This window comes from Dermacentor andersoni, chromosome 3 (genome assembly GCF_023375885.2).
Source record: "Dermacentor andersoni chromosome 3, qqDerAnde1_hic_scaffold, whole genome shotgun sequence".
Classification (NCBI taxonomy): domain Eukaryota; kingdom Metazoa; phylum Arthropoda; class Arachnida; order Ixodida; family Ixodidae; genus Dermacentor; species Dermacentor andersoni.
The window spans coordinates 49,419,165-49,433,676 of NC_092816.1; the positions used below are offsets into that span (position 1 = coordinate 49,419,165).

The 14,512-nt window shown below is 46.5% G+C and overlaps 1 protein-coding gene across 3 annotated transcripts in view; it reads right to left on the reverse strand.

The window, feature by feature from the left end:
- Positions 1-9,764: 9,764 nt before the first annotated feature.
- The window catches only part of LOC126548499 (uncharacterized), a 204,959-nt gene continuing 200,211 nt past the window's right edge, over positions 9,765-14,512 (reverse strand). For all 3 annotated transcript variants that reach the window (XM_055063851.1, XM_050196723.2, XM_055063857.2), the window contains 3 exons: positions 13,798-14,253; positions 12,984-13,138; positions 9,765-11,548 (listed from right to left, as the gene is read on the reverse strand). In XM_055063851.1, the coding sequence (XP_054919826.1) occupies positions 11,516-11,548; positions 12,984-13,138; positions 13,798-14,253 (644 nt within the window). In that variant the 3' untranslated portion in view covers positions 9,765-11,515. The remainder of the gene's footprint in view (positions 11,549-12,983; positions 13,139-13,797; positions 14,254-14,512) is intronic.

The following is a 14,512-nucleotide window of genomic DNA, read 5'->3' on the forward strand; positions in this document are numbered from 1 at the left end:
AGTATTCCATGTTGTGACCCACGCCAAAGAGTTTCCTAATAAAATGACTAAAGGAAACTAGGGCTATGTACGACCGTTTTGCTATCATGGGAAATGCTATTAGTACATGGGCTTGCTTATCTTTGTGTTGGCTGTATCCGCCTTGACCGAAATTACGAAGCAGTCCTAACCTTTCCAAGCCGAGACGACTATAACACTATGCATGCGTGCATAATGACGGTAAATTGTGGCGTTTGTAACACAATGCTTTATCGAACATGACCCATTAGCGAATTCACAAAGCCGTTTGAAGCGAGGAGGATGAAATTTTGACAAATCCATGTGCTACCCATCATATTCATATTGGCTGAACAACCGTGCTTGCAAGTCTCGCAGACACTATAGCACCAGAGAATATTATTTTTTTTGTGTGTGTGTATTTGACGAGAACACCGTAGCCTGTGCAATCATACATGGGTAGACACCACTAGTCTCGGAGTCTGTTTGGCATGCATGCATAGACACCGCTAGTCGCAGAGTCTGTTCAGCGTACGAAATCGTCCGCAATTTACCAAGCGGCGAGGCCATTCAATCAAGAAAACAACAGTAAAAAAGCTGCATGACAGCACTACGGTTAGTGCGTCCGTTTCGCAGTTGCACGTAGCCACGGACGTGGAGGTTCGAATCCCTTTGGTGGTGGCGGACGAAGCTAACCTTCATATGGAAGGCTTGCTTCGGAGCCAACTCTGATTGCCGTATAAAAGCGCGTGTGAAACACAGATACTATCAATCTAAACGAAATCATCGCAGTTAGGAAAAAACAATCGATTCTACGCACTGTAGCAAACGAAATGTCGATTTAGCGCCTCAGAACTTTTTAAAAAAATTGTTGAAGGATGCTAAGTTTCAATAAATTTACAAATCCGTAACTTTAAAGAGGAAAAGAGCCGCGACGTCAGACGGGACGTGATTAAGGAGTGGACAGAACGAGTGGTATCGCTCGCCCTGTCCACCCCTTTGTCACGTCCCGTCTGAAGTGGCAATTCTTTTCCTCTTTAAACATGTCGGACCAACTGGCCCAAAGTTCACCCCTCTTGAAGTTTGTCTCTGCGCCAAAAACAAGTATTGCGATTTTGTAAACTGCACATGTGGGAAAGTCTAAAGCGGGTAAATGTGATGTACGAGTTTACAGCTTGCGTGATACTATTATGCTTACAAGAGTTTGCAAAAGTCATATTCACAATTTGGTGGTACAATTCATAGCACTGTAAAATACATGCCCTTTGTTCGCTTTAGATGTCCCGATATCTGTGGTCTGTAGAATTGTGACTTATTTTGTTGTTGTTCTTTGCTGAGTTGCTGAGTTGTAAACTTGATGCTTGTTTTCTTTAAATTTAGCAATATGCAACAAATCTTCCAAAGATATTGATGAAATAAGTGCTTGCGTTATTGAACCGTGAGTTTCTTGCTAAGTCAGAAAGCAAGTAAACCACTAAAGAAAGGCTGCGAGATTCCAAGTTAGCTCATCGTGACGGTGTAAGATTTGGACAGCGTCGGTTCGGGGCTAAAGCTGGCAGTTCATTGAACAACAAGCAGTAAATTATAATTATTTCTCGAATGCACCATAGGCTGAACCGTAAACATGAACCAAGCTGTAAACTTTAATATCAAGTTCAGAACGCACCTTGCGCGATTACTCGTCTATATTAAGAAATCAAAACGTTCATTATGTAGCTACTAATATTTGAGCAGTTTGTATTGCTAGCATTACATTTTACAAAAATATGCTAAGGTTCTAGGTATCGAATATCGGCCGCCATGTTGTATGTCGTTATATTATACACGTATCAAATGAAAAAAAAAATAAAAGAAAGAAAAGATCCGCGCTATTTGGGAGCACTTCTCTAACCATATTGTAATAGCACTCCTCAGAGGACGGGAGAAGTTGAACAAATGAAATGTAACGCTGTAGCGAAGCTTCTCCGCATGACATTTTGTGTCGGCTTTTGCGCGCCAGGAAGATTCTGTGAGCAGTGGTGTTTGGGCATGTGTTCCTAAAGCTACAACAGACGATAGTTCAGCCGTCGTAGATTACGTATTGTGCGTCCGGCAGAGGTGTTCAGCAGATGGTGTTGTCCGCCGAAAGAGACTAATGTTACACGTGTTACATATTGCATAGGATGAAAATTGGCAGAATTGTGCGCATCAGATTTAGATTTACCGAATTTAATTGACCCATTTACCAAAGCCTTGTTTCCCATACCATGTGGGAGGTCATTGTGAAAAAAGGAAATTCAAGTTGTACTGCAGAAAATGTACTTGAATAAATAATACACAGATCTTATAATATTGAAAATTATTTTTTTTCTATTTGCTCCTAAACACAGTTTTTCTTTAAGAGAATTCGTTCTTACAATGTAAAGTGAACAATTTGTCGAATACTCCTGAGCGCAATCTGTTTTGTTGGTTTCTATACTATCCGCGTTCAAAAAACATTGCTGCTTCACCACCTAGGAGGATTTATAGAAAAAAAGACAGGGTGCAGGCAGAAAGATGTCATTTATGCGAGCCATAATTACTTTGTTTAGCGCAACACAACGGACACAAGAAAGACGACAGGACAAGGCGCTACTCTCAACTGACATCATTTTTTTGCGTCACTCCTTTATAGACAGCAGAAACTAGAGGAACATGCGCAGTGAGCACCATGTGCAGGAACCACCAACATCCGATCACCAGAGCGCACTCATGCGACAGAATCCAAAAAAAGCATATTCAGCACTGTACAAGGTTAAACAAGGCACACTAATGCACTGTGACCCCAATGACTGTATGAAGAATGCTTCCAATAACTCTCGGGCGGTGGTATCACGGCTCTTCTTCAAAATCGTAGTATCACGAAACACGGCTTTGCACTTGCATAGTTTACAGTGTTGAGCCAAATGGGAACCTGTGTTTGTTGGTATGGATCGCTCATGTTTTCTAATGCGCTCGCTAACAGAGCGGCCTGACTGCCCTACATACACTTTGCCACATGACAACGGAATCTTATATACCACACCGACGCTACAATCTACAAACTTCGCGTGGCTCTTTTCACAGTCTGGTTTTTTACTTGTTTTAGAAATACGACTGCACAACATAAATAGTTTCTGAGGAGCAGAAAACACTACCGGAATTTGGTGTCTAGTAGCGACATTCTTTAGATTGTGAGCCACTATATGGCAATATGGCACAACGTCAGGCCTCTTCTTTTGGGCAACACAGTTACTTTTGTGCCGCTTCCGTTTCTGAAGCAATACCTCTGGGACTGACGTCACCACCACACTTGGGTAACCTGCAGCCTGCAGCCTAGTTACCTGTGCAATGAAATTCTGGTTCGCAAAGTGATGACATGATTTCATTAGCGAATATTCTAGACACATCAAAGAAATGGCGCGTTTCACAATCTTTGAGTGCGCCGACGCATAATGTAAAAGTTCCTTACGTGGCGAGTACATCCAACAGGCATGACCTGTTTGTAAGGATAGCTGCAAATCTAAAAGCTGGAGTTTTACCGTCCCTAGATAGCTCATGCGTGAAAGTTAAACTTTTGCCATTGTCATTGAACAGAGTTAAAATGTCAGCTACCGTAACGGAGCATTCGCTGTTAGTCTGTTTTATCACAAGAAAACTGTAAACATCTAAAATTTTGAAGCAAGTCATTGTTTAAAGCACTCTTGAGACTGCGGTCGTCAAACGATGAAAAACATTTCAAAGAGCAGGCGCCACAAATGAACTAATACACACACCATTTTTCTGAATAAAAAGCTTATTTTCGAGCCCGATAACAGTTGCACTTACATAAAATTCAAGAAGGGACATGAAATTTTCCGAGGACAACCCGGTTGCATTGCGAAAATCTACCTCGCCACTTTCTTTGATGCACGTCATCACACTACGAAATAGCTCATCGTGCGGTATTGAATAAGAAAGATCTTCGACGTCAACAGAAAGAATGTCGGTTACTGAATGGTCACCGGATTTTCTGCGAAAAGGGGCCCTTAAGGCTATCACGTTAAAAATGATCATTCACAAGAGCGGGCACGCACATAAATCACGGGCACCAACAAGCGACGGTGTGAACACTGAGTCAGAATCACGCCACTGCTGTGTTTAGAAAAAGATTATTGAAACTGTGGGGTTCTCACCCGTGCTCAAAGGAAGGAGAACACAGTAGTGCAAACAATCACAAGGGCATTTATTGCACCTTTCACAGACTAATGCCTGCTAGCCGAGTTGCTATCCACAAAACATGCCGATGGGCGCGCGACAAATCGCGGAAGTCCGACTCACCACGACCGGATAACGAGCGAATGCTAGACACCAACGCCTGGTCGTTCGCGCGTACGGTCACGCGAACGGTGGCGCGTTCGAACGATCATGTTCGCCGGTTCCGGGGTAGGCCTCGCGAGATGGTCTCGCAGAACCATGGATCTGCGCACGCATAGAACGTCCGCGCCGCTTGCCGAACCCGAGCCAAACAGGAAGAGCGTTCTTTTTGCGCCCAAGTAACCCCGCCGTTAGGTGGCGTTAGCCAAGCCACACTCGTGCCATCTCTCGAAATGCGCTTGTGGGGTCTATGTGTCTCACACGAGTACCGACCACCGCGGGTTCGAGCTTAGCCAGCCACAGGGCCGCGTCAGCCGTCAGCCTCTAGCGCCGCTGCGCGCGAACTGAGGCCACAAGGGGCTACCGAGCGACGCAAGCAAGAACACATTATTGCCCTAAGTTAACTGATACCATTTATTGTATCTGACGGCACCCGACACTGCACGAACGCCCGGTCCCGGGCAGGCGAGGAACCAAAAGGGTCCCGCACCAAGGGCGGAAAATACAGTCAGCGGCGCCTATAGCACGTCGCTACAAGAGCACAGGCTCAAGCTGGGACACCCCGCTAGGAAAAGTCCCGGCGGCTATGGTACATGCTCTCGCGATAACCAATGGGCCAACTCGCGAGAGCTCGGGCAATCTCCTTCGGCTTGGACCTCCGATAAGTGCGGGTCGGCGTTGTACGACATCGCGCGAGCACTAGGCACGCGTTCTTCGGCTTAGCGTCCGGACAGGATCAACACGGGGTACGCGCTCCCCGGACGGGCAAAGGCGCCGTGCGTGAGCTCAGTCCTAGTCACAAAGGTGTCGGCGGACGAGAGGGAGCATGTACGTATCCGGCGCAGTCCCAAGGAGAAAGAGACAAACTACCGTCACGACAGTAGCCACCAGGGGCCGCATCGTGATGCCACAGCTCTGCCCTCACCGCGAACCATCGAGAGTGGAGCGCCACCGCTGACAACTGGTTCGGAGCGAGGAGACAGCGTGGCTTAAGGATTGCAGACCCAGGTGAAATAAGCCCGCGCAATGGCGCGTCGAATTCCCCAAATCCCCACACGCTTGAACCAGACCGACTACCGCTGGCACCGAGCCACGCGGCGAAGCCGGATTACAGGAGACGGAAGCTATGCGGGAACATAACATATCAGGGGACGCGTGAGAGTCGCGCATCCCCACAAAACAAGAGACCATACGAACACTGAGTCACAATCACGGCACAAGGACGATACCATGTAGAAAGTACGAATCAATGTATGCATGACGCGTTTTGAAAGAAGTGTCCGAGTCCGCACCCACTAACATATAACCACGTAGACTTACGGAAGCACACGGTTACACATAAACTAATTGTCACATCACACAAAATGAAAGCATCTAGAAAAAGTTCATTTCAAGAAGAAACGATACGAACACTGAGTCACGATCACGGCACAATTCCACCAGGACGATAACAATACAAAGGACGAAGCACTGTATACATAGCACGTTTTGAAATAAGTGTCCGAGTCCATACTCACTAACAAATAACCACATAGACCCACGGAAAGGCACAGTTACACATAATTTTATTGTCACATTACGGAAAATGATGTTCAATATATACAGTGTACACAATGGTTATGTACAATGATGATGTGACTTTACGCAGTCTTCTAACGATGCTATGAGATGTGTATATACAAAGATGATCATGCATACGAGAGCGCACAGAAATCACGGCCACCTACCTACATGTATATTCAATGAATACTTTTGATGGCTTGGCTACAAGGACCAGGCTGGTCGAAAATTGAGCCACACGCGTCCATCAGCCAGTGACAGGAAACGGCATGACCACTGTCGAAGGAACTCCTCTTCCCCAGGAAAGAACAACTCCTCTGACTTGTGGTCCTCGATTTAAGTGTACGCCCAGTATCATGTACCGAATTTCTGTGCCAAGGAAATAGCAGGCGAGTTTGATCAGTGATTACGCTGTAACAGGCAGAGCAGAAATCACACAGCAAGCAGCCGGCAGTCGACAGACGCGGATGGAAACGCGAACTCACCGCGATAGCGTCGTTGCCCACGCGCCGCGCGACTGACCACTTTTCTACTGCCCGACCAGAAGAAGGAACCAAGAAAAGAGAGAGAGGAAAGGGGAAAGGCAGGGAGGTTAACCAAAGAAAAAGATCCGGTTTGCTACCCTACACTGGGGAGAGAGGGGAGGGGGAGGTAAAGTGGTAACAAAGTAGAGATAAGGAAAGAAAGGAGCATAGACACACAATCACAATCGGTCACTGTCACCGAATACTGTCATCGCACAGCGCAGTGACACTTGCAGCACTATCAACATCTGTTCAGGCTACAGCCGCTTGTCCAATTCCGTCACCCTCAAAAACCGCAACAGTGCCCTCGTCGCCCTCTGCTGCGATGGCTTGTGATGGCGGTATTTTAAAATAAGTTCCTCTGTGAGAGGTCTTCGGTCAAAGCGCGTTATCGCGATTGCGAGTGATTGTCTCTAAATTATAGCGAGGACAGTCACAAAGAAGGTGTTGAAAAGTCTCCTTGTTACCACAGTCCTCACACGAGGCGTCGTCGGCCCATCCAATTCGGTAAGCAAAAGACTTGGTGAAAGCCACCTCTAGCCATATTCGACAAAGTCAGGGTAGCTTCGCGACGGCGGCAGCGTCCAGCTGGAATACAAAGGCGTAGAGAGGAGTCAAGATAGTGGAGTCGGTAGTCGTGAAAACTTTCAGCGTTCCCTTTTTTGTCTTCGAAAGAGCGATTTTTTTCGTATCTTAGGCCTTGATTACACCTATGATGGCATATCAGACGCTGTGTGGCTCTCAATTCTCGAATATGTAAGGCAAAATATTTAGGATGTACAAGGCTATGATCTGCCCCTACTAGAAAGAAGGCACTTAGCACAGTCTCTATTTTGCGGCCGAGTGTGGTACGTTTGTCACGTTGTACAGCCACCATTACGGTTTGCTAGGTCCTTGCAGTCCCTTCTTGGTTCATTTTTCTGGTCGGGCCGTACAGAACTGGTCTGTCGCGTGGCGCTTCGGCAACGACGCTTTCGTGGTCGGTTCGCGTTCCCATACGTTTCTCTCCGCTGCCGGCGGTTTGCTCTGCGATTTCTGCTCCGTCTTTTATAGCGTGATCAGTGTCCTGCGCGTGAACTCACCCGCTCTTTCCTTGGCACGAAAATTCGTTACATGTTACCGGGTGTGCACTTAAATCGCAGAGAAGTGTTAAACGCACCTCCATTTTACTATACGACCATGGCATTTTATCGCCCCATACTACAGGTATTTCCTGATGTAGACGTTTTCGAAAGCCGTGTTGTAGATCTATGTCAACATTACTGCTTCTTCTATAGTTCCCCCAGGGTGCCGCGCATGTTCCAAGAATGTGTCGTGGGATGCGAGAAGTGCGTAATTTCTGCCTGACCACCTACGCGACTTCATGTGGCGTCTAGAATAGCAAGTGCTTCCAACTCGTGACAGGCTAGAGCGGTGGGAAGTAGTCCCATCTTCGCTGTGTCCCAATTGCTGCCTTCAAGAATCCAATAAATATGTGCTGTTGCAATGCGTCGTTGCTAGGGTATTTCGGAGGGCCGTGTATGCTGGTTTCCCTGACCTTGGAGTTAATCGATTTACTACATCAGGTCTCTGTTCACGTGGCCGCTTCACACGATATTTAATTGCTGCGGGGACCTGCAGGGACCGGTACGAAGCAGTTGCCGTACAACATTGTCGCCGCACTCCTTTCTCCACTTCTGGAGAGGCTCTACTCTGAGCTACTATCGTTTATGTCAGGGGAGTTGTTCTTCTTTGGGGAAGACGAGCTCCTTCGACAGTGGTCACGCCGGTTCTTGTCGGTGGCTGGTGGACGAGTATGGCTTACTTTTCGACCAGCCTGGTTCTTGCAGCCGTGCCATCAAAAGTATTCATTGAATGCAAATAGAAGGCAGGTGCCCGTGATTTCTGTGTGCGCGTGCTCTGGTATACATTATCATTTTTGTATTTACACATCTCAAAGCATCACTACAAAATCATGTAAAGCGTCTGTCCTTTCCTCATTGTACATAACCATTTTGTACACTGTACATATTGAACATAATTTTACATAATGTGGCAATTAATTTATGTGTAACTGTGCGTTTCCGTATCTGTGTGGTTATATGTTAGCGACCGAGAACTCCGACGCTTCTTTGAGAACGTGCTGTGTATGGAATGCTTCGTACTGTGTGTATTTTATCGTCCTGATGGAATGGTGGCGTGATTATGGCTCAGTGTTCCTATCGTCGCTTGTTGAAATAAACTTTTTCTAAACCCATGTGCCTATATGTCAGTGAGTGTGGCCTCGGACACTTCTTTGAAAGCGTGGCTTGTATACAGTGTTTCGTACTTTGTATATGTTATCGACAGGGTGTCATTGTGCCTTCGTTGTGACTTAAGTGTTCGTATCGTCGTTTGTTGAATAAACGTTTCCGGAAACGTCAGCGAGCAAAACGGGGACAATGGGGACAAACCGGCGGCGTGCTCATTACAAGAGAATCTTCGCCCTTGTCATCTTTATGACACTCTGCTAACAGTAACTTGGCAATGCTTGAAGCTTTCGCTGCAGTGGCACCCCTCGCAATTGGCGTCCAGAGCAATGAGGAAGCTGATACACGCTATCAAAGGCGCCACTTTACTCGTCAGCGCCGTTGTAACGGCCTTCGACTATATATGCAACGCACACGCTGCAGAAGCACCTCACGGCGCTTCACCCTGATCCGAGTGTCGCCAGCAGTCGATCCCCACGTCCCATTCCTGATCGCGGCCTCACAAGGCAGGAACGGTCTCTTCTCTTGCGGCTACGGATCGGCTGCTCCTGGACGGCGTCGCGGAGGTACAGCAAGGGCCTGGCTCCATCTCCGAGCTGCTCAGCGTGCGGCAAGGTCGCAATAATCGAGCAACTCCTTTGTTTCTCCCCGCTTCCTTACAAATTTGAGGAGTCAATCCACTCTGTGAAGGCGGGTAACGAGTGAAACTATAGGACATCACACAGGGTTAGACAAGGGTACGTGTATTTATTTTCGTTTGGTAATGGTAGCGACGATAGCTTTTTGATTAAAGTGATATACACTGATTGGTTCGGTTACAACCTTAGGCAGTGAACACCTCTTTAGGTGCGATGAGTCTGCATAATTATTCTGAAAGAACTGATGGCCTGACTCAGAATTCTGCTTCCTACAGTGAATATAGAATTGAACGTTTTTTTTTTCTTTAAATGCAACCAATTAATTCAATTCAAATATGTGCAGAAGTGGCCAAAACGAAACTATTTTCGGCGTTACGCATGTTGTTAATTACGAAGACCCCAAGGGAAGGAAAGCTTCCTTGCGATCTATTCACTCATGTAAACAAAAGAAACAAGTCAGCAACTGGTACTCACATAGAACAACGCATTTATTCTTCGTACTTTCATCTGAGCAACAAGCACAGCGCAGCAGACTCCTCTGTACGCTTGAACGAGCCGGTAATGAAAGGCGCCGACGACCCAACATTCCGTTAGCCCCTTTAATCTCTGCTGAAGGCGCCTCAAAAAGCGGGTAATTATTAAACAGCGCTAGAAAAATGTATTGCAGACAAAGGGCTCTGGTTAAACAGCTTTCCGGAGCATAATGGGGAGAAGGAATGCACTAAAAAAGACTGATAGAAATAAAAGGAAGAAAAGGTAGTGAACGAATTTCATACCTAAAAGCAAGAAAAGGAGTTTTTAAAAAAAAACGGGCATATATTACTTCCTATAATCATAATTTACACCTATGTACACAGAGAAGATAACTCACACGCGACATATACGAGCTCACTAAAGCGCTAGAGGAATAGAGGTAATGACACCGGGTCCACATCTAATGTGGACGAATGCAGCAGACATCGAACCACAACCAGTTAATTTCATAGCTTGGTCTGGGAAGCGTAAGAAAAAACAAAAGCATCATGATAGTGCAGCTCTCGAGAAAAAAAGGTTCTAGACGTGACGTCGGCAGTGATACGCTATGCCCACACGACGGACAAAGAACACAAATCAAAACTACAGAACCAAACAGTTTGTTCAACGACAGAAAAGCAAAAAAAGGAAAAGAAAAACTAATAAAAACTAGCTAAATCGGGTTCAGCGCATGAAATTTCGAGTAGGCCAATTGGATCGACGATTCTCGAAAAGAAAAAAGACGCTCCGGTAAGATTAAGCGGCCAGTTGAACTGGACAGATAGCTAACGGCCTGTAGCTGTCCGTTTTCTGCATCTAACAAGTTGCTATTGTTTACCAAAGGGAGTGGGGCACTAGAGTGTCTTGTCAGACCACTTGAACTTACATGTTTATTTATAATAGATGGGGGAGGGGAACCCAATCCCCAGCTACCCTTTCAACCATGCCTAACCCCATGCCCACAAGAGGCAGATGCATCCGACCGCATTCTCTTCGTTGACTGGCAGCGCCGCCTGCTGAACTTCGGTAGAAGCTGCACACATTCAAATATGGCGCGCAGTTCAAACTCATTCACGTGGCTACAGCATGTGCGCATGCCACAGGGTTCTTCCATCCTGATTTGTAGGACTGAGACACGTATAAAAAGAAAGGTGGGCGTTCAAGCACACTCGCTAAACGAGTGTCTTGAGTACGGCTGCCTCGAGAACATTGCTCAAGATCTGGGGACGTCGTCGACCGAACACTTTACAGTATACCGCCTGTCAGCTGGAATGTGAGGGACTACGAAATCAAGACCGAGCAAAGCCTTGGTCAGGGTCATTACACCCATGGCAGTGGCTGTTGCTTTACACACACGGCGTCGCTGGCTAGAAATACACTATTTCGCTCCAGTGCTAAGCAACGCACGACTCACTCGACGTTATGTGGTATCTAGTCAGCACTCAGTCTTCAGACGCACCTTCCAAACGAGGCCAAGGCGCATACGTTGAAAACAGGACAGAAAAATGACAATGCAGCTCACGTCACAAAGTTTTTCGGAAAGCAGGGGGAACAGAAACAAGAGTCCGCTTGGAGGTCACGTGGTCGTGCAGCTGCGGTGAGCCCATACCGATGGCCACCTCAGAGGTCTACATATATGACTTAGTCATGACACGTGGGAGAGCTGACTGTAGTCTTGTGTGACGCTGTCTCCTGGGAGAGGTCATACCATGATGATATGCGTATCAGGATCGCCCTGTGAAGAAAAAGAAGGCAATGGATAAATAGTGAAGCAACTCTAAAGAAATTGGCAAGGTTTCTCAAGTTCTTAGGTGCTAAAATTCAGTGTCGGCAACCTAAGCAGACACCAACCATATTCACAACTGCGAACTATCCAGCTTTTGTCTTAATACACGTGTCTTCATCGTAGTCCCCAGCGCGGACACTAGTCCTGTGCCATAGCATGCTACAGTTTATCGCGAATATTATTGTCGTTAATTTTTTGTTTAACAAGAAGGTGTGTTGAGGGAACAGTGAATATTTCAAATGAGAGTTCTTAGTTGACTGAAAAGGATAGACTGTCAGAGGTATGTATAGACTCCATCTCAAAAAAAAGGAAGGAAAGCTATTGATGAATCTACGGCCTAGGATAATTAATTCGTTCTCAAATTATTTGTTAATGTCATAACCACTTTGACAGCGAAACGGACGCTGCAGAACGGCACGAAAATGTAAGACAGGTGTCAACATGCTTTACATTTCGTGCTATAGATTTGGACGGCGCCTGCTCTGGTTCATCTGTAATGTTCATCTGTAATCTGTTCATCTGTAAATTTTCATCTGTAAAGAAAGACGACATTGTGTTCTAATACAATTAAAAAGTAAAGCACAATGTAAAACGTACTACGCTTCGAGAACTTCCGAGAGAAAAAAAAAACAGTGTATATATAAGAAGATAAATATAATGAAATTGCTGACGTCACATTGACGCACTGGCGCTGAAATTTGTAAAATATGAATACTTCGCCTTTTTCTCCCGTAATAATCAATAGTTTGTTAGGTAAATTAAAGAAAATAGGGTATTTAAGTTGCCCATTACGAGTCTCAAGTGGCTTAGCACGACGTTTTGTGCCTTTAAGTTATTTTCTTATTAATATGAAATTAAAGAAGAGGTTGCCACCATTACTGGCCTATGCTACTCCTTGTCGCAGGGAAAGCAAAGCTAGATGCAGACGGAAGAAGTGATAATTAAGCTCTGGGGGCTTATTCTCGGATAATCACTTTCGGAGATATCATTTTCACTGCGCGCTAATTGGCTGGCCGAGCAAAACCGGTTGAGCTGATTGGCTGCACGGTTGAGCAAAACCGCTTCAATCATACAATGCGCCCTGCAATAATACGTCACGCAAAAGTCATAGAATATCACCGAAATTGATCGTCAGAGAATTATGCCTATGTCAGAGATAGTCAAATTGCACGAACATTTGCTAATTTGAGTACACTGAGAGTAAAGAACACTAATAGACACACACCTCCATAAACAAGTGAACATGCACGAAAAATTGAGCCTGAAAGCACGCCCATAAGTTTAGTTTTGCAGACGAGACGGCGTCTCTTTCCCTTCGGACGTGCAAGATAGCCACAACACGCCACTTACGATCGACGCTTACGCCACTACAATCGACACTTACGAATCCCCTCCTACGGTTCCTCCTCGAGCGTCCTGTGGGCGGTGCCTCCGTGATGACCGTGGTCAGGTACTTCTGCCCATCGCTGGTCTGCTGCACGCTACGCGTCACGTTCTTGATGGCCGTGCTGGGACGAACCACCACCGATGACGACTGATCTGCAAGTATATGTGGATTTGAGTGATTCCTTCAGTTGTAGATAGATAAGCTGTTGACTACATGGTTTGGCTGATTGGATCAATTGATTGGAGCTGCGTTGTATTAAGGAAATATTGTCCCCGAATGAAATTGGCACTTCGAGAAACGCAGGCTTGGAATATCAAACTAAATGCGAAACAATTTTTTTTTCCTTTTCCACCTAAGCGTAGTTTTATCTTTAAGTACGTTGAAACAGGGAGCTCATCAATTTGCCTGAAGTGCAATTTCACAACGCTTTCCCATCAGGTCGAAACGGGAACTTTCGAAGCAGCCTAAAATGTTTTCCCACGGCAGGCAGACAGGCTCTCCCAACTGTACGCCCACACAGACTGAGCCGCATTCAAGTATTACAGAAACCGAAAGCCAGAAACTCGAGTGGATTATTTCGAAATGAAGCGGCGTTATTGAATTCACCTATGAAATTTCAAATGTACGCACACAGCGTGTTGATTGATTGAATTTGTTGATTTAGTGGGTAATATATTCATACGTTCATTGATCTGAGAAGTAATTGCTTCAGCGATTGATTTATTGGTTGACTGATTGATTCTTAACAGCACGAAGGGTTACCCTTTCATACTACTGGCGAAGTGTTCGTTGGCCCCGACTCCCAGCTCACCGTAGATCTCCTCGATGATCTCTCGCACACCTCCGGCCTTGCCGCTTGTGCCGCGAAGGATCTTGGTGGTGACCTTCTTCCTCAACGTCTTGGACGGCTGGCTGCTGTCGACCTTGGTGACGAACTCCACCTCCTTGGTCGAGCTGCGAAGCGTGTCCCTGAGGAACGACTCGATCCGGTCCTCCGTCTGCACGCCCATGGCTCGGCCTCCGAAGCCACTCTCGCCGCGCCTCTCGAAAGTCGGAATCACCCCGTTGGGAGTCTGCGTGGCCTGCGACGCCGTGGGCTTCTTCGTGGGTCTCGTCCTGGCACCCAGGTTGGAGTCGCTCATGGACTTGGTCGCCTTGAACGGCCCCAGGGGTCTGCGGACGTCGCCGTTGCAGTATTCTTTCGTGGCAGCGGCCAAGGTTTGTGCCGCGGCTCTTGCGTGGGCTCCCCTGAGCGTTCCGTCGGGACCTGCCCATGGACGTACGAAAGAAAGCGTTAGCTAAATGGCAAGGCAGCCGGCAAGTGGAACGAACTGCGCTGCCTTGACTAAGGTGATTGGACAAGGAAATGGGGTAAGTTTCCTTTCATGCGTCAAATAATACACCGAAGCATTTGCACTCACAGCTGTGACTGCATTGTGAGTACTTAGTGCTGGTTAACAGCGTACTTTCTTCTAGTTTGTAAGTTCGTTCGATTGTTCGCTTCGACTCGCATGTTTGAGGTCGAA